General features: G+C 38.8%; 4 protein-coding genes across 4 annotated transcripts in view; 2 read left to right on the top strand and 2 right to left on the bottom strand.

The window, feature by feature from the left end:
• Positions 1-18,253, top strand: part of LOC113671231 (protein sidekick) — a 40,462-nt gene extending 22,209 nt beyond the window's left edge. Inside the window, exons 16-27 of the mRNA XM_089212596.1 lie at positions 9,180-9,479; positions 10,115-10,408; positions 10,741-11,046; positions 11,416-11,754; positions 12,178-12,480; positions 12,818-13,278; positions 13,816-13,910; positions 14,212-14,374; positions 14,747-14,813; positions 15,299-15,570; positions 16,190-16,361; positions 16,599-18,253. Of these exons, the coding sequence (XP_089068722.1) occupies positions 9,180-9,479; positions 10,115-10,408; positions 10,741-11,046; positions 11,416-11,754; positions 12,178-12,480; positions 12,818-13,278; positions 13,816-13,910; positions 14,212-14,374; positions 14,747-14,813; positions 15,299-15,570; positions 16,190-16,361; positions 16,599-16,795 (2,969 nt within the window). The 3' untranslated portion in view covers positions 16,796-18,253. The remainder of the gene's footprint in view (positions 1-9,179; positions 9,480-10,114; positions 10,409-10,740; positions 11,047-11,415; positions 11,755-12,177; positions 12,481-12,817; positions 13,279-13,815; positions 13,911-14,211; positions 14,375-14,746; positions 14,814-15,298; positions 15,571-16,189; positions 16,362-16,598) is intronic.
• On the top strand, positions 482-1,586 carry LOC113671234 (adenosine receptor A3-like). The gene has a single exon (XM_027187436.2). The coding sequence runs from the start codon at positions 482-484 to the stop codon at positions 1,445-1,447; it is 966 nt and encodes a 321-aa protein (XP_027043237.2). The 3' UTR covers positions 1,448-1,586.
• Positions 3,486-5,446, bottom strand: LOC113671236 (adenosine receptor A1-like). The gene has a single exon (XM_027187439.2). The coding sequence runs from the start codon at positions 4,662-4,664 to the stop codon at positions 3,732-3,734; it is 933 nt and encodes a 310-aa protein (XP_027043240.2). The 5' UTR covers positions 4,665-5,446; the 3' UTR covers positions 3,486-3,731.
• On the bottom strand, positions 18,015-22,722 carry LOC113671246 (nucleic acid dioxygenase ALKBH1). The gene is made up of 7 exons (XM_027187449.2): positions 22,534-22,722; positions 22,071-22,173; positions 21,333-21,495; positions 21,082-21,154; positions 20,751-20,836; positions 20,200-20,307; positions 18,015-19,760 (listed from the first exon to the last, which is right to left on the bottom strand). The coding sequence occupies exons 1-7, from the start codon at positions 22,642-22,644 to the stop codon at positions 19,424-19,426; spliced, it is 981 nt and encodes a 326-aa protein (XP_027043250.2). The 5' UTR covers positions 22,645-22,722; the 3' UTR covers positions 18,015-19,423.
• Positions 22,723-22,755: the final 33 nt, after the last annotated feature.

The following is a 22,755-nucleotide window of genomic DNA, read 5'->3' on the forward strand; positions in this document are numbered from 1 at the left end:
GAAGGGGAAGTTTTCAATTTAAGATCAAAATCAGAAACTTGAATTTGTTATTGATCTTAAAAGGGATTAAAGAACAGCACCACCTCTTACGCTTTGGGTCGTCGTTAGAAGTGTAGGATTATCCACGGTGTACTTGCGTTACTTGGAACATGATCCCGCATGTTTGGTGGAAGTGTTGCTGAGAGGATTTCTTTTCCTTAAAAGATGATAAAGAGAAGCAGTGAATCGTGAGTGATTGTAATTATTCGCACCACTTCGCAAATGAAAAAATTGCCGAGAGAGAAGGCCGGCGCCATTTAACTCCTTCAAGCAAATTAATGTCAAGCAATCTGTGTACAAAAATACAAAATATTTTGTATAACGCACACGTGTGGTGCGCTGATTAATTGGGGTTCATGCAGTGGCCGTGCATAAATATGGTTTAATTTGAAAACACAGTTTGGTCGAGTGCATTGTCGAGTGACTATATACCAAGAGAAGAATGGCAAATGAAACTCTCGACAGAAAACAAGCGACTGTGGGAAACATATACTGTTCTCTATCGCAAACTCTAATCCAGGACATACGACCTCAGTTAACGTTTTTGTCAACTTTCAACATTTTTCTGTCCATTACGGCCTTTCTTGGAAACGTTGTAATTCTCGATGCACTTCGCAAAGAGTCTTCCATTCGTCCACCATCAAAGCTCTTCTTTCGCTGCCTTGCAACAACTGATATTTGTGTTGGTGTCATAATAGGGCCTCTGGTTGTCTTTCACTGGATTTCCATAATGAAAGATCGATGGATTTATTGTCGCTTTCTAGTTGCCATAATTTTTGTTATTGGCAGCATCCTAACACAAGTCTCCCTTTTGACTTCAACTGCAATAGGGGTTGACAGACTTCTTGCCCTTTTGTTGCGTTTGAGATATAACCGAGAGGTGACTTTGAAGCGGGTGTATGCGGTTTTAACTGCCTTTTGGATCATATCCATTATTTTTGGGGTGATGTCCTCAATAAACTTTCGGGCGTATTTGTGGTTCGCCTATACGGTCGTAACAGTTTGTTTAGTAACCGCTCTTTTTACTTACACCAAGATATTCCGTACTCTTCGTCATCATCAGAACCAGACACTCAGCGCGTTTCGTCAAATGACTCCGCTCACCCTGGCACGCTACAGAAACGCAGTGTCCAGCGCATTATGTGTGCAGCTGACAATGGTTGTGTGTTACTTACCGTATGCTGTTGCTGGAGTAGTGTCACAAGTTTTACAGGATCCTGGTGAACCTGCAACTTCATCAGTTTTTCTAATGAAAGTATATACAGTGACTTTAGTTTACTTAAACTCGTCCTTAAATCCAATTCTTTACTGTTGGAAGATTGCATCAGTGAGAGATGCAGTGAAAGCCAGAGTTAAAAAAGTACTTTGTCGCTTTAAGTTTCAAATTGACTCAGTTTCGTACGATTAAAAGGAATACAGTTGGCTGCCGCCTTTTAATTTTTTAATTTTATCTCTAAGTCAAAACGCGTTCCGATTTGAAGTATTAGCATAGTACCAGACAGTTGTACTGAAAATGTCATTCATAAAAATAAATGTAACTTATCTCATCAAGTTCTAAGCTTATTTCCACCTTTCACTTTTGCAGGTTTTTTTATTTGTCAGCATATGAAAGAAATTATGTTTGGCCGTATTTTTTTAGATTCAATTTTAAAGGGAGCAAATTTGATTTTTTTAAGGGCGAAGGAGCATCTGCTTTCCGAAGTGCATGGTCGTTTCGTTTCTTAAGAGAACGTAATTAAACCCACTAAGCTTTACTGCGGTTGAAAAGGAGAAAAAAATATATTGAAAAACACTGAATAAAATAAATATTTTCTTCCCTTGTATTTTTTACATACACAAGTAACTTGGAGATTGTTTCCTCGGTGAAGATATTATTTCTAAATGACTGAAGATGTAAATTTTAGACTTTCTGGTGCTGTTTGTGAAAATTACTGTGCCTGAGCGACACACATTTGCATCTAAATGAAACGTACCGAATTTTAATCGACAAAAAGAATTTTAATCGTTTGTCTCACGAAAAAATATTAAATAACGAGTTGGGGTTTCAATTCAGGATCGCAACTTTTCCATTACCACATGTAATTTACTGCGAATGTCCATCGGTTTTGAATGACGAAGTGCCGCTGTTTATTAAGCATATTGGTTAATTGCTATTGGTGCGATTCGGCCTGCTTTCGTCGATTCTTGTTAATAGTCCGACAAGTAAGCGTCTTTTCCCCATAGGTTGTCTTTGCTAATGACCGGCTTTTGCGCTTTGTTTAACTTTGAAGGATCTGGCTTCGGAAATTTTGATTCCGCTGTCTTTGTTGATTATTTTTTATAAAGTCTTCGACGGATGGCCAATTTAAGCTTTCAGCCATCATTCGATTATTGAACACGTCTTTGGCAAATGAATACGTTACGTACAAGCTGAATAAATGGTTAACTGAATCTCAATGAAAGGTCGTAGAGCGAATGGTACGTATTCTTCGAATAAACAAAATAAATGAATAAATAAATAAAAGAGAAGCAACAAAAACAAGAACAACAAAGACTTTCAGCTCTCGTGAAGGTTTGATACTTGGAACCAGTAAATATTCATGAAAAACATTTCGAATTTTTTTAATTCCGAATTTTCAATAACCACGTTTTGTCAGCTGCACTTTCTTCCTCTCCTTTTTGCCGTTTTGTTTTTACCAATTGGACACTGAATATACATTTTATCACTCATAACTCACTAAGCAAAAGGTTTTAAGGGTGGCATTAATTGCAATAAGGAAGATAACTAACCTTAAAATAAGCTTTGAAGCTGTTGTTCGATTTGCATTAGTTGGAACATGTTAATCGTACGTTTTAAAGATTGCCAATATTAATTGTGGTAAACCTTATCAATCACGATATGGAAAACGAACAATGATGATAGCAGAAATTAGGAATCGGTGCAACTCACCCTAACATATCTTTAACGCTGTTTTGCCTCATTCATAACGACGGTAATGCTTATGAGATCGAAGTTTTTCCTTACCTTTTCATTCGCCATTTCGGGCAGCTATTGGATAAAAAGTAAACCGCAGTTTTTTTTCAAACGTGATAAGAACATTTGGCCATATTAAAAGCAATGGCAAATATTTTCCAAGCAAATGTAACCGAGACTCGGAGTCGAGTGCCGAAGCGCGAGTCATGCTTAAAATTAAGATGGAGTGCAAGAAAAAAACAAAAAAAAACAAAAAAAAATAGAAGAGTTTTCAAGAAATTGCGGAAGGACCAAAAGGCAGGTCTATTCGCTAATTCATCCTAACAAGTAGATTAAGCAGAGCGAGCCCCTCCAGTAAATAAGCTGTTTTCTTCGCTTGGGTAAATTGAGAGAACGTTTTCGTTGAAAAGAGCTCTTCTGAAGCATACATTGTGTTTGTATGACTCAAGTGGGCGGTTTGAAGTACAGTCCCCTTGGGTATGGTACAGTGGAACTAGACACAACCAATTTGTTTTTATTTTTTCTAAAGAAAATTATGAGCTATTGTTTGGGTATCTTTACCGAATGCTAATGAAACATATCAAGTTTTATCTCCTCTTGTACTATTTGATATTTCAACACAGCTTCGCCAAGGTTCTCTAAATAGAATAACGTTCCGAGAATGAAGACCATTTCAGGCAAGTTGAATGCTTGTTGCAAGTTGGTTTTAATTTTATAACGCAAAATGAAACAGCAAGAGCTAACAGCAAAAAATTTGTTTCATTCTGGCTTTCACTGCATTTCTGATTGATTTGATCCTCCAACAGTAAAGAATCGGGTTTAAAGAGGAGTTTATGTAAACTAAAGTCACTGTACACGCCTTTGTAATAAAAAGAAAAGAGTTTGCATGTTTACTCCGATCCTGCAAAACTTGTCCGAGTATACCTACTATAACATGGGGTAGAAAACAAACGACCATCGTCGCTTGCACCCAAAGGGAGCTGGATACTGCCTTCTTGTATCGCGCCAAAGTTAGCGGAGTCATATGACGAAGAACGCAGATTGCTCGATTGTGATTGTGACGAAGCGTGCAAAATATCTTGGTGTAAGTAAATATCGCGGTCGCTAAACATAATGTTACGATCGTGTAAACGCACCAGGAATACACGAGGAAATTATACAGGGGCAGTATCGCAATGCCAATCGACATGATCCAAAAGGCAGTTACAACCACGTACGTTCGCTCTAAGGTAACAACATGTTTGAATTTCTGCCCCAGTGACAGGCCAAGCAGTCTGTCCACGCTTATCGCAGTCACCGTCAACAGAGAGACTAAGGTCAAGATGTTTGCCGTCAGGAATAGGACGGAGACAACAGCTTGACAGTTACTCAATCGCTTGTTTGCGGTGGATATCCAATAGTAAACACTGAGCGGCCCGATCAAAGCTCCAACGCAAATATCAGTTGCTGCAAGACAGCGAAAAAAGAGCTTTGAAGGTGGACGGATGAAAGACTCCTTGCGAAGAGCATCGAGGATCAGAGTGTTTCCCAGAAATGCGACTAATGACAGAATAATGTTAAAAGCTGCCAAAAGTATCAAAAACTGCTTCACTTCCTTAACAAGAGCTTCGTCAAGGGAACAGTATAAGTTGTCTGCAGTTTTCTGTATTTCATCGGCGGTTTCGTTTTCCATCCTTATTTTTCTCTAATGAATCAACAAAGATTTTTTTTCTAAGATGGAATAAGTGAAGCGCTTCGGTACAGTACGTGAGAAGATTGCAGTGCATTGCTATAAATAGTCGCATCATCGACGCAAGCCGTGAATCACGCATAACGATTGTCATTGTTGTTTCAATTGCGGGGTAATTTGACTTTCACCAATTGGGTTCAAGCTGAGATCAATTGCACCACTCATTTATCCAGCACTCTCCTGCCATCACTTAACATCAAATTATAACTCAACGCAAGATGGTCGAAAACGACACCAATAGGTCGTTAATTGTCAACAAACATTTTCGATATAAGTACGCCCAAGGTACTTCCCGTTAGCACTTCCAGCAAGGTTTTTTGGTTCGGATTGGTGGGCGATCCATCAGGCTATCAATTATTTAACAGTTATCATTATTATAACATTTCCTTATTTTTGAATATAATTACCCTTACGTTAAAAATCGTTCAGTCAGGATGGAATATGAAGTTTCTATGAATATGCTGCAGAGCCAAAAAAAGATAAATTAACCCTTAAATTCCCATAAGTGACCAAGACAGAATTTTTTTCTGACAATATCAATATAATATGAAGTAGACAAGTGATGAGAATAAAGAATAATATCAGTAAGGAGATTATAAGTTGATTCAATACCAAGTTCTCCAAACTAACATCACAGGATCTGTATGTGAGACAGTAAGGAGAATGAATTACTTGTGAGATCTTGGGAGTTAAGGGGTTAATGATGACAACCTATACCTTTGCCGTGTCTCGACCTCCGAGTCAGTTTGATTTTTCTTCTAAAAAACTTCCTTAATTTGTCATTTTTCAATTTTAAAATGATCAAAATGGTCACGTTTGTAATTTAAGTCCATTTAACCTCGGCGTTAATATCTAATGGCGAAAGAAGATGGAACCATAGGAACTGAAAATAATAGGTTTTTATCTTTTGGTTTAGTTTTCATTTAACTTTAGTTATAACTGGAAAAGTTTGACTTAATCGGTTGCATTTCATGAAACGGATTAAGCTGGCGATGGGCTAAGTTGGCTGGATTAGCAGATGGCTTAGCAATGATGCAAAGATGCGTGTTCCGAGGCACGTTACGGCAATACGCAATCATGTTGTTTATTTTTGAAAAAAAACCATGCTGAAGTAGAAAATGTAATGCGTGGATCATTTCACTTAGCATGTAATGTGGCCACTGCGTTCTGTTTGTTTTGTACTTTCATTTCCCTTGAAAGTTGTAACGTGACATGAATTTTAAATGACTTTTTATGCGTGGACACCAAAGTTTCGAGGCAACAAAAGAAACAAAGAAACAAGCGATTAAAATTTCAAATTTTTTCAAAGGAAATCATTAAAAAATAAAAAAGGGTGTGGTCAGTGATGGTCTGTTTTATAGACTTTAAGGTAAATAAGGCAGCTGTCGCATATGAAATTAAACTTTTCAATTTTCAAAAATGACGCCTGCGAAGCCTTTAAAAATAGACGTCATTCAGTTATTCAATCATATTTTTCCTTGTTGGACATGTTAAAGCACCATAGTCTATAATTCAAATTAAATTGTTTAAAAATGACGCCCGAATAAAATTGAATATTCCATCAGACGTTCTTGTAAGCTTAGACTCAGAGAAAGACGCTTCTTTTGGTTGCGTTTTCCTGGAGCCGGGGAAGAATACGTGAGGAGAGCGTACAAGGGCAGGTGGTGGGTTCATCAACCACTAATCGACCCTTTACACGCCAACAGTTATATTCACTTCCTCCATTGTGTTGTCTATCCGCTTCCTTCCATACTGATAGTGAAAACTTTTATAACAGTCAAGATATTTTTAACATTAATTTTGTGAACATTTCTTTCACTCGCATGAGCTTTATTAGGAGCCCAAGTAATGGGCTCCTGGTTCTATAATTAATTCAGTGGTGATACTGTAAGGAGACATTAGATACTGCTGGTCTCTCGTAGGGGATAAAAGGCTACAGGATTGTTTCCAAGATCTGTCAAACTTTGTTGTAGACCAAGACAAATATTCGAAGAATATATAATTTTTATCTGTCGAGGATAAGTAGTATGGACAACAACATTTTAGAACTCGATGATAAAATGCTTTTTATAAAATTCGCATATTTCTCTTTTACTAAGGCGGAAGTCACTTGGGATTCAAATTGTTTTTTTTTTTCGTTTATGGCGACATGGAACATCTGATCTCCTAACCGCAAACGCCTTCGTGTCTTTTTTCGTTTTTTTAATTTTTTTCAACTTTTTGTGGACCAAATGACATTTTTGTTTTTTCAGTTTAGTGAAGATAGGCATTATTCAGGGGAGTGACCAACTGCATTATGATTGCATTATTCAGTCCTAAAAGTTAATCAAACAAGTACAAAATGTTCCTGTGTTAACCCGACATCCAATTAAAAAATTTAAAATTTTAAAAGTCTCCTTCTTGTACCAGAAGAAACTCTAAAAAACCCAATTTCTTCCTAGGAAATTCCTACCTCCAACAAACAAAAGCGGATGAATTCAGGGCGAGCTCAATTTTTTTCTTCTTCCCCAAGGCAACAAAACAACGTACTCCTTTAAGCAGCCGATGAGCTGTTAAACATCAAAATAAACAAATCTTTCGGAAAATATAATAACAGTCAATTTCTAAACAAACGAAGTATGTCTTCAATTGTCTTTTTCACTGCTTGTCTCACCGACTTCATCTTCCAAAAGTAAAGAACCGGGTTTAGTGACGAGTTGAGATATGCTAAGGTGATTGTAATCACTCTGGCAAGGAAAAAGGACGAAGACACTTTTTCTTGAGCCGAGGTCTTAGCTCCCACAAAACTTACTGCACCAAACGGTACATAACACAAAACTAGCGCGAACTGCAACCACAGCGCAGCGAGCGCTCGCTTTCGGTGTCGCGCTTTATCCAATCGGCGACAAGTTTGATTCACTTGCTGAGGGCAAATTTGTCTCTGATGATTTCTAAGAGTGGAAAAAATTTTAGCGTACGAAAAAATAGATGTTAACGCACACAAAGATATTGCGACAGTAGCGTATAATAAGCTTAGAAAGTAGTTAACCAAATAGGTCGTTGCTGAGATTCCCGACATAATCCAAAAGGCAAGTACAAACACACGCGTTCGCTTTATAGTGACAACAGTTTTGTATTGAAGGCCTAGCAAGAGGGCGAGAAGTCTGTCCACGCTAATAGCGGTCATAGTCAGCAAAGTGACTCCACTTAAAGTATAGCTTACCATAGTTGAAGAGAATAATACATACGGACAGACATCCCAACGTCCGTTCGTTAGTGCCAATACATAAGCGACATGAAGAGGCTCCGCAAGAAGACCAATCCCGAGATCAGAGATACATAGACAGCGAAGCAAGAGCTTCGACGGCGGATGAAGAGAAGATTCCTTGCGCAAGGCCACAAGCGTTAGGAAATTCCACGTGAAAGCCGTTATGGAAAGAAAAATATTCGTCGCTGAAATATACACAAACCATTCTTGAGTTTCTTCGGCTAAAACTGCAGAGCAATACAATTGTTCAAATTTTTTCTTTCCATTGTCTGTAAGATTTACTGAACCCATTGTTAGCGCTAGCCGTGTGTGGAGGGATCTCTTTTCGTATCGGTGCGAGCTAGCGTATCGAGGCTTTACAGATACTCTGAATACAAATGCAATTTCTAGTTTTTCTCATTTCCATGTCCTCAAGTTAAGTATAATAAGCAAAACAAATGATTCGGTGTCAAAAGCATCTGGCATGCGAAGTTAGCGCCTTTAGCGTTTCTTGGCACGCCTAAAGGGGAAGAAAAGAAAATTTACCATGTCCATTATGTACTTCAGAATACTTTCCAAAATTTAGATTGTTAAAAATATTTCGTCGCTGAGTCAGGAAACATATGTTGATCTCTGTTTCCATAGAAACATTGACATTTTGAAATACCTTAAATTTATTCCATAAGTCATTATTGTAGCGCACTGATGAAGATTTCACAATAAAATTGTCACTAAGTTTGACACCTGCTGAAACCTGCTGGTCTTCAACACAGTCATATGCAGATCTAACGCAAAAAGATGTTCATGAGCCAGTCGATCTCCATACTACGCAGCTTATAATTTGAAAACGTCTATTGATTCTTCCGGATAAGCCCAGTGTCCACGATAATAAGGTTAACTTCTGAGACAGAATTTCTCCTCACAATATCCTTAGAATATCAAGTACATAAATGATGAGAATAAAGGAGAATATCATTTAGGGGAATATTAGTTGATCCAATACTAAATTCTCCGCACCAACATTATAAAAATTGTATGGCAGAGAGAGAATTACTGACGGGATCTTGGGGGCGAGAGGGTTAAATTGTCCACCATGAAGCGTACAAAATATATTCAGTGTAGTGTATGCGAAGCCCAAGTTATTATCTCAGTATCCATCTCGTTTTTGTTTTGTGTACATGAAATTAAATGATGGACATTTTTCTTACAACAAAATACACTTTTTCTCCTAGTGCCAACCTGGAGGCCTTCGCATATTACCGCATGGAATACGAGCTCTACCTCAATCTTGTTGTCATGGAAGCCATTGGCTGACCCCTACTTTCTTCACGGCATACTCCGTGGTTACCACATCACTTACGACAGATTAGATGGTCTGGAATCCACTGTGCAAGTACGAGTGTGCAGTTCAACTTTGTCGCTGGAGGTGGAAAGTTTAGACGAGTACGTTGAGTACGAATTTAGGGTTCTCGCCTATACAGTGAAGGGAGCAGGTCCTTTTCACCGCATCAACAGCACTACTGATCAGGATGGTAAGGGAAGTAACAACTAATACAAATTTTAATTCGTTATTTAAAACATATTCAGAGAGACTAGGGAGGGCGAAGCTAGGATGATAATGCTCTGCCTTCGCCGCTGAAGTCCGGATACTATTTCTTAAATTGTTGTCATAGGCCAGCATCTCAAAAAGTCTGCATTGTGGTCTATAGTTTTGTCTGCGGTTTCGTGTGGCACGTTCAGGTACATCTTGAGCTAGTAGCCACTTGTGGGTGTAGTCTTTTTTCTGTTCTCTTCCAACCTCAGAGGTTTTTTGTCCAAGTCTACAGGTTTTCCTTCCTCTATAAAAACCACGACTGTAGACTTTCGACTTAAACCTGGAATCGATGCCAGACCTTCGCCCAGCCGTGATTTTCCCTCAGTGTGCGGAGGATTGCCTTTGAATTAACAAAATTAAAGTAATACTTATTTTAAGAATTTGATTAGCATAATCCGACCGATATCTGGTTAATCGATGTCTTTATCCCTCAGCTCTCCCTCCTATTCCCTCCAACCTCTTCTTTTTTTGTATCGTCCATAATTGGTTGCGCAAATGCCCCACCTGCCCTACTGGTTGAACCGTCCTTGGGGAGGTATTACATGAGGTATAACTATGTCAATTTATCTTTAGTCCCTGGAGCTCCCCCGCAGCATGTTTATGGCTATAACATCAGCAAGCACGACATCCGGGTCTTATGGGAGGATGTCCCCTTTCGTGACGTCAATGGTATCCTGCTTGGATATATGGTTTTCTTCAATGAGTCATCGGACGAAGTCTTTAATGAAACTGTTCCATTCCCAAGAAAAAACGTCACTTTGAGCTTCCTAAGACCATATACCTTCTACACGATACAAGTGCTTGCATTTACCATAAAAGGAAATGGGCCAAAGAGCCCACCAATCACCTTAAGAACAGAAGAAGAAGGTAAGGAACATGGTAGAAGAAACTAAATTCAGATACTGTTGCCTTTAATGTGATTTAAAGGCAAGATTTCCCCTGTTTGGAGCCTCATGGGGACAAATGCGACTTCTTGACCCACCAAAGATCAAGAAGAAAAAGGGGCGACCGAGCCCCAAAGACGTCCTTTGCTCGTCTCACCTTCCTTCCTCTTTCTTTTCGCTTTGCCGATAGATTGCTTTTTAACTACTCTTCTCTCAAAATATGAGTAGCTTGAGTAGCTTTTCACATTCGACTCTAAATTAAAATTTCTCTGGTTAAAAAAAAAAAATTCTGCTCTTGTTTCATTGTCTCTACAGCACCTCAAGTATACCCGTGGAATGTCACCGGGCAAAACACCACCTCCCGCTCTATCTACCTTCAGTGGTCTGCTATTCCACCGGAATTAGTAGCTGGCGTTTTGCGGGAGTACAGAGTTGTCTATGTCGAACTGAACGATTTGAATGATCCGGTAAAGACGCATACGCTAAGACTGCCAATCGACCAGTTGTCAGTAAACCTGACAAATCTTGAAAAGTATACCAATTATAGTTTTCAAATTCAAGGAATTAGCAAATTCTTTGGAGTGAATAGTCCACCCATTGTTATCATCACAGATCAAGATGGTAAGATGTAGAGTAACTAAGCTACTGTAGTTATAACTAGAACCGCGAGTAAGTTGCGTTTACTGGGCTCTGCCTCTTACACGGCCGTTACCAATTCGTCACGCAACAATTTTAAGAAACGAGAGTGTTGATTGACATAAACAATCGTGTGACAACTGAAATAGCGGTTGCATTAGGTCCAGGCCCTAGGATTCTCAAAGACCAGCCACAGATTGTTGAGGGCGATTGGTAGTGTACTCTATTACTTTAAATGTTGACGGAGAGTTGAGAAATTTAAATGAAGTAAAGTAAAAGAAAAGGAAACGAGATTTTTTTGAGAAAACCTTTCCACAATTTTGATAGCATTCTTCATCTTTTTTTCGTGTTTAGTCCCAAGTCTTCCACCGCTGAATATCACCTCAACTAACACAAGTTCCACGAGTCTATTGATCACTTGGGAACAGATTCCCAAGAAACTAGTTCATGGCATTCTCCTGGGATACCGAGTGTTTTACTATCAGCACACAAACGCATATCATGGGAGAAGAAGGCGCATAAGATCTGTCGAAACTCTCAACGAAACCGTTAGAACCTTACCTCCGAACGCAACATCTCTTAGAATATTCAACCTAAAAAAGTTTACTTATTACTCCTTTCAAATTGTTGGCTTTACGAGTAAAGGCGACGGCCAAATAAGCCTAACTCATAACGTGAGCACAGATGAGGACAGTAAGTGTATTGCAAACATTATAGTTGTTAATATGTAGCGGAGTGGAATAACTGTGGTATTAATTATATAGATACCACTGATCATAAACGTGGTCAACTACCTATGATAGGAGTGACCTTAGAAATTTCACCGTCATGTCATGGGCCTAGTGATTCTAATTACGTGATAGTTTGCTGCTGCTGAGGCACACCAAATCTTAGTTTTGCGAGTATGATATAAAATAAAAAATAAATCTTTTCTAAGTTTGCAGTGAACTTTTATTACAGATGAGTAAATCGCAAATTGTGTAGGATTAAACCTCGTCTTACTTCAAAGTAACAAGAAATAAATCGGAAGTGTGAAGTGTATAAAGTCAGGAAAACGATGATGTTAAATCATCAAAACACTAAACCAGTTGAAACGTATACCTGACTGTTTTTAAGTCCCCAGCAAGCCACCTGTGGGACCTAGCGCGGTTAACTTGAGTGGACCACATTCCATTCTGGTGTCCTGGAAGCCAGTCCCAGAGGGCTTTGTGCACGGAATCTTGTTGGGATATCGCATCCTCTACAGAGTACTGAGTATAGCTGAAGAAGACGTGAGGCAACCGACATTAATCGCAACAGCCAAACCAACAGCACTGAATTTTACATTGACAGGGCTTCTGAACTATGCTGTATATGACATACGAGTGTTAGCATTCACAGTGAAAGGGGACGGAGCGGAAACTCAAAGCATTATAGCGGGTGTGTTAAAGTTGTAAAAAGAATGCCTGAAAAATGAGACAGGAAAAAAAAAGAAAAAGAAAGCTAGGATGTATGATGTATATATTTCATCCACAACTTGTGATCAACACTCATCAACTCATGGTCAAAAACTGTCTTCATGTTTTCCTCGTAGTCTCCCTCGTTAGCTCGAATTAAGCTTGAAGCCGAAAACATTTAGAAAATGTTGTCAACAAAGTCTTTTATAGAAAAATAAAATATGGTCGCAAGCACCAGTATAAAAGGAGAATGCATTATCTCTTGTTTGATGCGAAACGAATGAATCAAATCAGTCTTATCATTAACTATTGTCTTTCAGAAACTTGCACGTGCCCATTGAGAATGACAACTAACTGGCATTCCCTGCCTCCTTACATGAAGTTTGAGAACGGTTCTTACATAGGAGCTTTTCCATTTATATTAAACTGGGCAACTCGCACGTGCTGTTTGCCTTGCACCAATGGACACGGAGCCACTTCAGTGGATTATGAACATGACAGAGAAGGAGTACCCGCTGAAAAAGATAACGTGTCGCTAGTACACAAGATTGAGTACGAGACCGACTTGAGCTTCCCCATAGAGGGGTACAGGGGTCAGTCTACATTTGGGGTGTATCGCTATGTACCTTTGATGGAGTCGGCCGGGGTGGCTTTTGTCATACCTGTGCCTTCACCTGAAGAGAGAGCCAGTTTTGTGATATGGGTCGCCACTGCCTGCTTCCCCATGCTGCTCCTTTCATTGTTAATGATGGCGCTGGCCGCAAGTGTTATATGGGTTCTTGTAAGTTGAATGAGTTCCATTAGTATCACAAAGTGATCTAGAGGTCTGTGTTCTCTTAGTTAATATTGGAAAATTGAGATGAGTTAGTTCACAGAGGTAATAAGTCATGATAGGCCACAAATGTCGACAGCGATTTATATGCCATTAATTGCCAACCGAAAATAAAGTAAGCTTCTTCTCACTAACTTTCACTGATCCTTGGAAGAGCTGCAAATTCGTCAAAAAATCTCAGTGAAGATACTGCATTTCCTGCGTACCGTTGATCGTCGTATTAGCACTCACAACTGTCGATATGGGCGCGCAATGAATATCATCTACAATTCCGTCATAATTTGCTCGTTTAGTTCTGATTAAGTGACTTATCAGTAGTAGAGGCTCTATAAAATCCTAGTATTGTGAAAATGATTAAAAATATATTATATTTTCAAGAATAAATACTTGAGAGGTGCATTCTTAGAAATGGTGTTAAAATTAACAAAATTGATACCTGTCTATTATGTTTAAAAGTTTACTGTGTTCCCATCTTATATTTGATAGGAATCGACAACTAACCCCGAGGAGTTTCCAAGTTCGTTCATAGGAGGATTATGGGAAGGATTTTGGTGGTCCTTTATCACATGCACAACATTAGGGTGAGGAGTTTATCATCTTGGGGTAAAAGGCTGGGTTACAAGAGAGACGAGCACGATGACTGAAAATATATTTTTTAGCTTGATTATGAAATATTTACTTTTTCAAACTGATCGGTGGAAGGAGGTAAAGCTAAAGTCAAAGAAATGCATTTTTTCTTTATAATGAAATGAAATGTTCTCTAAAGAACGTAAGGTGCGAAACTTCTGTGTTGTTCCTGATAGAACGCTCATTTAATAGAGGTGCAATTGGGTATGTACCAAGTTTTTCGTTAAAAGTAGTCTTTTTTTCATTTTTTTCAAGTTATGGCGACAAGGTTCCTCGTACCCTCCTAGGAAGACTTTTTGCAATAGCCTGGACGCTATTTGGCCTCGTCATGATTTCGTTTCTTTTGGCTGATATGACCAATGCTCTCATATCATATTCTTTGTTTAAAACCACCAACAAGAAAGTTTATGGTGCTAAGGTAAGTTCATCGTATGAGTTACAGCGAGAGAATATAAACAGTTTATAATCTCTTGGTCACAGTCATTGAAGAGACGATTGACTCCAGAAAAAGCCAAAGGAGCGCCGCTGAGCGGAAGGCTGAACCTAGTAAAACTATTACAGGATGTGATAATTAGATCCATCCATGGAAAATATTACGTTTTGCTCAGCCAATCATGTTGATGGAAAGCGAAATCGAGGTCATTATCCGAAAATACCCTATAGTCTCCAAAGATACCTTCGAGCTCCCAATCGGCTTTGGGTATGGTGAAAACTCGTAGTTACTTAAAAAGGATGAATTTCGGTCATCACAAATGACACCTTCCAAACTGAAGCCATACACTTTCTTTAGGTTGGAGCTATCCAAGGTTCTCCGGAATATTTATTTGGGCTGCGCAAAGTGGCACGTATGAATCCAGGTACGACACGTAGGCATAGTTACTTCAGAACTATCTTAACTCTTGCAGACCACTTTACGTCCGACATCTTCTACTACCGATCATTTTTACTTCTTCACTTGAAGACGGTTTGTTAAGAATTTCCGCCGCGTTACTGTATGACTGCGTCCAATTCCGCGATTTTATCTATTATCATTAACCTGAAAATGGCGAATCCATCTCGGAGGCAGGCGCTTGATTTAACGTTATTTTTATCGCAATAACCTTTAGTTCGGACCGAGAGCAATTCTTTTGCCAGACATAAACTTCAGTTTCAAAATTCATGCAAAAAGAGGTCGGATTTCATGCTGCTTTCCCCCCAGATTCTCAAGATGTATAGTTTGGTTTTCCATCCTGCACAGATGTTCTCCATTGGTAGCATAGTGGCATGTAACATACAGTACTTTCTTGATTTATGAAATGTTGACTCCTAGTTAAATTAACTACCCTTTTCTTCCGTTTCATAGTTCAACAGTATCATACATACAGTGCCATAAACAAAGCTCTCAAAGACAAAGAGGTAGAAGGCGCTCTTATTGACGTGTATGTCCTGTCCATGCAAAGGCATCTGTCCTCCAATCGCGATTTACGAGTATTAAAGGTCTTTGACTACCAGAAGACCTACGGAGTGGTTCTAGCAGGGCCGTCAATGAAGTTAGAAAAGTGTTTCTTTGACTTCGCGAAGTTCCATAAATGGGAGATTTACCACAAGATAGAAGAAACAATAAGGATTCCTGTGGTATGCTGATTTTATTATCAGAAAAATTATTACAGACAAAGAACATCTTTCTTCATTCGCTACAGTAAACTCGTTCAAGGAGTTCGTTTTGTCTGATCTTCCTTCTTCGCGGTTTGTTTTTTACTGGTTTATAAGTCTGACTGTCCTTCTTTTTCACGCCTCTCCGTCCATCCATTCGTCCCTCTATATGCCTGTGTGTCACCTATGTGTCGATGTCTGTCTGTCTGTCTATCTATCAAGCTGTCTGTCGGTCCGTCAGTCTATCGAGCTTTTTGTCTGTCTGTCTATCAAGCTTCTGTCTGTCTTTCAAGCTATCTGTTTTTCTGTCTCAGTCTGTCAAGTTGTCTGTCTGTCGGTCTATCTGTCTGTCTGTCTGTCTGTCAAGTTGTCTGCCTATCAGTCTGTCTTTCTGTCTGCCCAGTCCACCCCTCTGTATCTATCTCTGGCTACAAATCGATACCCAACTGTCCATCTCTGAATATAAGGCACTGAAAAATATAATTTATTTTATTCATTTTTCCCATTTATTTCCGCATGGGAGCATTCCTTTAATTTAAAACATTTCCAATTATTCATTGAATCCAATTTGAATGTTATTTTCGGTTCTCTTTTGTGTCAGCCTCACGAAGAATCAATCGCGGAGGAAATAAGTGGCGGATTGTTTGACCCGGATAGTTCCCAGTTCTCTTTCAGCTATCTCGCTCTGACGATTGTCTTGGGCTTTGCACTCCTTTGCGGGTTGGTGGGTCAGATATACTGCAGGAAAGTGAAACAGCACTCAACCATGATAAGTAAGTTCGAAAGACGTCAACTCGGAAAGGAACAGACATAGACATATATTGTGCTAACTTACAATTAATGAATTAAACCAAAACTATGCAGAAGCATTGCAATCGGCAACGTTTGTTGGAAAGGTACACCAGCACGCAACTCTAAGTTATATACATGTTTATCCGTTTGTTATTTTACCAGTCATTTATTACTAATTCATTTATTCATTCATCTATTTATTTTATTATTTAACTCAGAACCTGACAAACATTTCGCGTCTCTGCGACAACAATTGAAACAGGAGGTGAATACATTTTATCAAAGGTTCTGTGAAATTGCTAACGAACTGAGGAGAGCTCACAACAAAGAAAGACGACAGCTCCTCGAACGCAGGAGGAACAGCTTCTTCCAAATCACACTTAATTCAGTTAGAAAATTATCTACCGATAGCTGACATCGTTATAACATCGTTTTGCATGAACATTCAAAGAAATTATTCTGTAACCAAAGGACCGCAAGACACGATGTCACATGTTGAAGACCCGTCAGACTTCCCCCAAAACTCATTCTTATGGACTAGTCATTATCTACCGCCCGGGTTGGGGAAGGGGGAAGGGGAAGGGAGGGTTTGGGACTGGAGGATTTTTTGGGGATCACATGGTTTTCATGAAGAAGAAGGGGAAGTGTCATTTGTTACCAACAGAGTATAAAGGGAGGACTATAGAGAATTGACCACCAATAAGGTGGATCGTTTGAATTTTTTAAAGAGCCTTGTAGAGGAATCAGGTAACTTCTATCACGACACAACCAAAATCCTCCCGCCATTCCCACCACCCCAACCCAGAGATAAATAAATACAAGATATATAGATGATATTTACTCATCGCTTCGCGATTCGCGCGATATCGGTTTTCGCGTGCAATTTAACGCGGGATTCCCACGTCTGGTAATGAATTTTCCTACAAAATACGCAAATAGGAATTTACAGAATATCAACCTGGCTAATGTCAATTTCAACCTGACAGTTATTTTCGTATCACTTTTTTTTAATGACAAAGGCGAGGGTAATGTTTCAGCCTGATATTTCAACAGGAGGTAATAGACTAAATCGATATACGCTTTGGGACATTTCCGGTGATTTGGAATACATATGTGAATGGTGTTTTAAGAAGTATTCAACTCAAAACGTTACTGAAATAACTCTCAGCTCATAGCTCTGAGCGACCACACCGGAGGAGGAACCCATCGTCTGGGACAGAAATTAATTGGATACTTTTTATGTTACGTGAAAGAAATTCACCTTTGACAGACTTCTTTAAAACCTCTCCACTTCACAACAGTTCATGTAATGGAAAAAATCTGAGGGAAAGGTATAATTTATGCCACATAAACTAACGACAGCCTCTATTTAATGAGAACATATGCCAGTGACTTTACAGTGTTCTTTCGTATGACTAAAAGACAAGTTGGTCGCTTCCTTTGGTACATAAAGGAAGTACTTCATTCCGTTGAGTACAAAGTTTCAAAATTGGTGAATATCACGTTGGAAAAAACACCAAAAGTTCTCGTTTTACCAAGGACATATTTGGTCACATGATACTCAAAAACCGATCGCACGCTGTTGAAATACTCGATGGATTATAGTTAGAGCTGTATATAGCTATCTATAGCCATTTATCTTGAGAAATAGATATTTATTATTTCCTCGTTGTGATAACTTACGAGAATAACAAGTTACGGTTGTAGTTTTAAAATACACTGCTTCGCGAGCTAGATCTTCTGTGCGATCGGCTGCCTTGAAATACTTTAGCCCAGCACAAAGACAGTCTAGGTTCCTGAGAATACTGTTTATACGGTTCAAAATATAGCTATTGTACTCTGAGAGACAAGAATAAAATATTCGAAGACAGGTAAACGGTTCTTTTCTTTGGTTAGCTATGACTTGCATATAAAGACTCGATTTGTCCAATCGAACAACACTAATACTGTCCCACGTCGATATGTACTGCATCATCATCAATCATACTGATCTGCCCTGAGAGGTCAGCCTCTTGCCGCGGGCGCACGTCCACGTGCGTCGCTTCCTTCACTCGCTTCGCCGAAGCCTTAGCGCGTTGCACACAGCATATTATGGCAAACGACAGCGACATGAAAGCCACACATCCACCGAAGATTGAAAGCGCTAGGAATTTTGATCTCTTCTTTCTTTGAGCTTTACTCTCATCCCTTGAAGCTAAACGCGCATGTAATGACGACCCACGCCCATGCTCGCGATGCCTGTGAATTTCGCTGTTAAGATCAAGCGCATTTCTTGAGAAATCTGTCTTTGTCTTCAAACGAGTTTCAGCCATAATAACACCACTAGATTTTTTAAGTTCAGCTTCAGGTTGCGGCTCATATTCCTCACGAAGGCCACGGAAAAGAGGAAAAGTAGCCGTCACATCGAACAAAATTAAAGCACTCAAAAATAAGATGAGCAGCCTTCTTTCCATAGCTTAAACGCTGATGGAAAATATACCTCCACAATCTTCATTAAGAATGTCCCATTTAATATTACGTTAAATTGACACATATTGTTTACAAATATAATTCCAATTAGAGCAGAGCAGTTCCCATATTTTCAGCTGAGTGTAAATTGACCAAAGGACTACTTCCCAGCAGATTCACACCTTACCTGGCTGAGGCAGGCCACTGTGGCAAGTCGGTGGCTTTTTCTTCACCTCTTTCCGATTTTCCAATCACCCAAAAAATTTAGTCGCCACTGACAATGCGTGACAAGCTGATTGCTTCATGCGCATTCAGTACGTGACCCATAGGCGTTTGTGACGTCACACATCACGCGAAAGACGTGAAGGGAAGCAACATATGTATATGTATGTAATTTCTCGAGGTTAATTCTTAACTCTCTCATTCACACTAAGCAGGTCTCGCGCATCGAAAAAGACGACGTATTTGGCGCTGTAAGTTGACGACGATGGCTCGAATCACGTCAAGAGGTGGAGTACTTGATACTGCCCTCTTCCTAGTAGAATGGTTTCATTTCAAAACCTGCTCTTTGAATGGGGCAAATCATCCGCAATCGTCACTCTTCCTCGAGACCCTCATCTGGAAATTCCTTTCCTGGTGCTAAAACCTGTCTTACGTTGACATTTATCCTCGAAGCAGTAAGGTAGTGTTCAAGAATAACATCATCCTTCTCGCTGCAATTCTCGCTTGGTTTATCTTTATCTTTCATTAAGCACAGTGGCAAGCTTTGTGCGCCTGCGTGTGTTGGTGGTGAAAGAATCCGCGGTACAGCGTGGTAAGCCAGTCGTGAGTTTCTCGCCATAACCATAATATCTCCGCTGCGCAAGTACATCGCGAGTGGCACCTGCTCCCTCGTTTTCCCGCCAAGAAGAAAGATTGCTGTTTGTCCAAAGCTGCAGAAAGAGAAATTTAAATACTACCACTACTACTTCTATTACTAATAATAATAATAATAACAGTTGATTTTTTTTTTATTTTTGACAACGCAGCCATGATTTGATTAATTTTTCTTCAATTCATGTTTACTATTCCTCATGGTACAACCGCATAATTATATTTTAAACACACCATTTTTATTCCTTAAAAAACAGACAGGCTATCAAAAGCTGATCACTTTTTTCTTACAAACCATTTTAGCAAGAGTTCTGATTCCCCTATTTTTGTCAAAAGTTCTATAACTCCGGGTTCAAAGTGTTTCATAAAGGACACTTAGTCTAGGGTCTTCAGTGAAAAAAGTAAAAGAGATGGTGACTGAAAGTCAGTTGGATTTTTTTGTGAATTGCTAAAAACCCAACTATGCCCTCTCTAAGCTTACCCTTCTACATAACGTACCTCAAAGAGAACAGAGGAGCTGTGAGGTCAAACTCAGAATGATCTGTATGTCCAGACAGTGTTGAATCCAGATGATAGTAGTTGATTATTCCAGCCTCAGGCTTGAAGCTTATAACAAAAAAAGGTTCCATAACACCTAATCTTTCCCTTGAATTCTCTTACTGTTTTAATATTCACATGCCCATTTGTAGGCTTTTTTCTTGACTTAGAATAAGCTTTAATTTTATAAAAGTCACACTTGTGGTTCTTGAAGAAATTTCAAAAACTTGCTGAAATATTCCAAAATGCAGGCTGTATAGCTACTGATGTTTTGTAGACACAAATGATTGGAAAAGAGAGAAAACCATTGGGAAAAAAAAGCATCCTTTTATTTTAAGTCAGGTCAAATTCAATGAAACTTAAGAAGCATTAAAGAAACGTTGACTTCTTTCCTTAAATTTTGGGAATCAAGGCATTATGACAATTTCTGGCACAATCAGTTGAAAAATTAATGTGAATTAGCAATTTTTTTAAACACACAAAACTGTGCCTAAGAAAACAGAGAAATTTACCTGGGAAATTGTAAAGTTGTGGCAATGAATTCCATAAGCTGTCCCAGATCAGGTGGAAATGGTGTATGTCTTTTTTTGTTATAAGTCTGCAATAAAACTTAAGTGTCACTGAGTGGAAGTAAAAATATTACTTAATGAATCCTCCTTGTCATTCTCCAATAAGTTTTGCAAGCAGCAACATCTTCCAAAATTGTTGAATTCCATGTCTCAGTTTAAAGTAGCTTTCATTAATAGTTGAGTTATGTTAAAATTCTCCACAAAAACTGAAGGAATCTTTCTTTGTCACTTCAGATGGGAACACTTTCTATGTCATCCTACTTTATTCATATACCTTATCATCCCAGTTATAATGATATCCTAGAGTAACCCAGCGGAGTTTGTACAGTAAACTCTTCTTCATACAACTGCAAATAAGCAACACAAAAATTCTGAATAATTACCTGTACCTTTTGATATAGGATTTGTTTCACTTAATTGAAACTAGATAAAATGAAAGAAAAAAGTATTTCTTGATATTTGGTACATGATGTGCACTCTACTTCTTGTGGCAAAAATGAATATAATGGCAAGGCCTCATTTTACCTTTCAGAAGATCTGCTCTCATCCCAGATTGTGTTTGCACATGTTCTTTCCATGTGAGCATCTAAATTACACAAATTTGGCTTACAAGGATAGTCTTTGATACATTTTTCAATCCACTGCCATTGTGTCCCAGGCAAGAATGGATTTACAATAAAAATAAAACCTGCAGGCAAAATAGAATTGAAAAAAATTGTGATATTGTGACGCTTAAGTAATTTCTGGCATCCTTAAGATTGCCTTTAAATTGAAAAAAAAAACCCAAAACTATAACTTTTTATATGGCATACAAACACAAAATGTATGGGCAAGGATTAGCAAAAACTGTTCGAGAATCTGGTTAACCCATTGACCCCTAGAGTGACTAACATCGAATTTTCCTTTACAATGTCACTCTGAATAAAGTATTAAGGACACCAGAATTAAGGAAATTATAACAAATTGAAGAAACTCATGATTGTTGTGCAAATTCTTGTAGTGGGCTCCTTAGGAAATGTAAAGAGTACAGTAAGGAGAACATGCATACTGATCGTGTTAGGGAGTGAAGGCTTAATGACGGCAAATTTGACATGGACTACTGACTTAATCAGTTTTAAATGAGTTTTTCTTTCTATTGATTTTTTTTCAGTTGACAATCTAACTGTATATCTAGAATTAAACCACCAGCGTCAATTCAAAATGTTCACCAGTCATTTGCATTAACCATTCAGAAGAGATGAGACTGAGAATCATTCAGCTTACCTGGATGGTCACGAATTCCATAAACACGCCACTCGTTACTTGGACGCAATCCAAAGTCAGATGTTCGTGCTACATCTGAAATATGTGTTTCGTTTGTGGTAACCTGTTAAAAAATATAATTAAGTCATTTCAATAGGCTAATTTGAAAGTTATTTAACCCTTTACACCCTTACATCAGTATGCATATTATCCACACTGTCCTATTTAAATTTGCTAAGGTGCTGACGAGGAGAATTTGTTTGCCAATCAAAAGGTTCCTTCCCTTGTGACCATTTCATTTATTCTCATGACCTTAATGTGTGATTCAGGAGTGATATTTTAGGGAGAAATTAGATGCTAGTCACTCTTAGGGTTTTAGTGGTAACAAACGCGATGTATACAAAGAAGGATACCCAATCAATTTGGATGACACGGAAGTCACAGTTACGTTGGCAAAACGAAATATACAAAAGTTTCAGTTTACCCATTTCTTGAAGGGTTCTCCAACAGGTTGAGTAAAATCGATCACTTCTGATAGGTCTGGTGGAGGCTGACGTTGTTTGTATCGTTTGAATTCCTTTTTGAACGGATCCATTGATGAAAATGCATAGCAATAACAAGATTTTGCCAGGCGTTCTGCACTTCCCTGACACGATCGAGAGAGCCCGGAAATATGTTAGTTTGGAAACTCTCTCGATCCAGTCTG

This window comes from Pocillopora damicornis, chromosome 7, assembly GCF_964200805.1.
Source record: "Pocillopora damicornis chromosome 7, jaPocDami1.2, whole genome shotgun sequence".
Lineage (NCBI taxonomy): Eukaryota > Metazoa > Cnidaria > Anthozoa > Scleractinia > Pocilloporidae > Pocillopora > Pocillopora damicornis.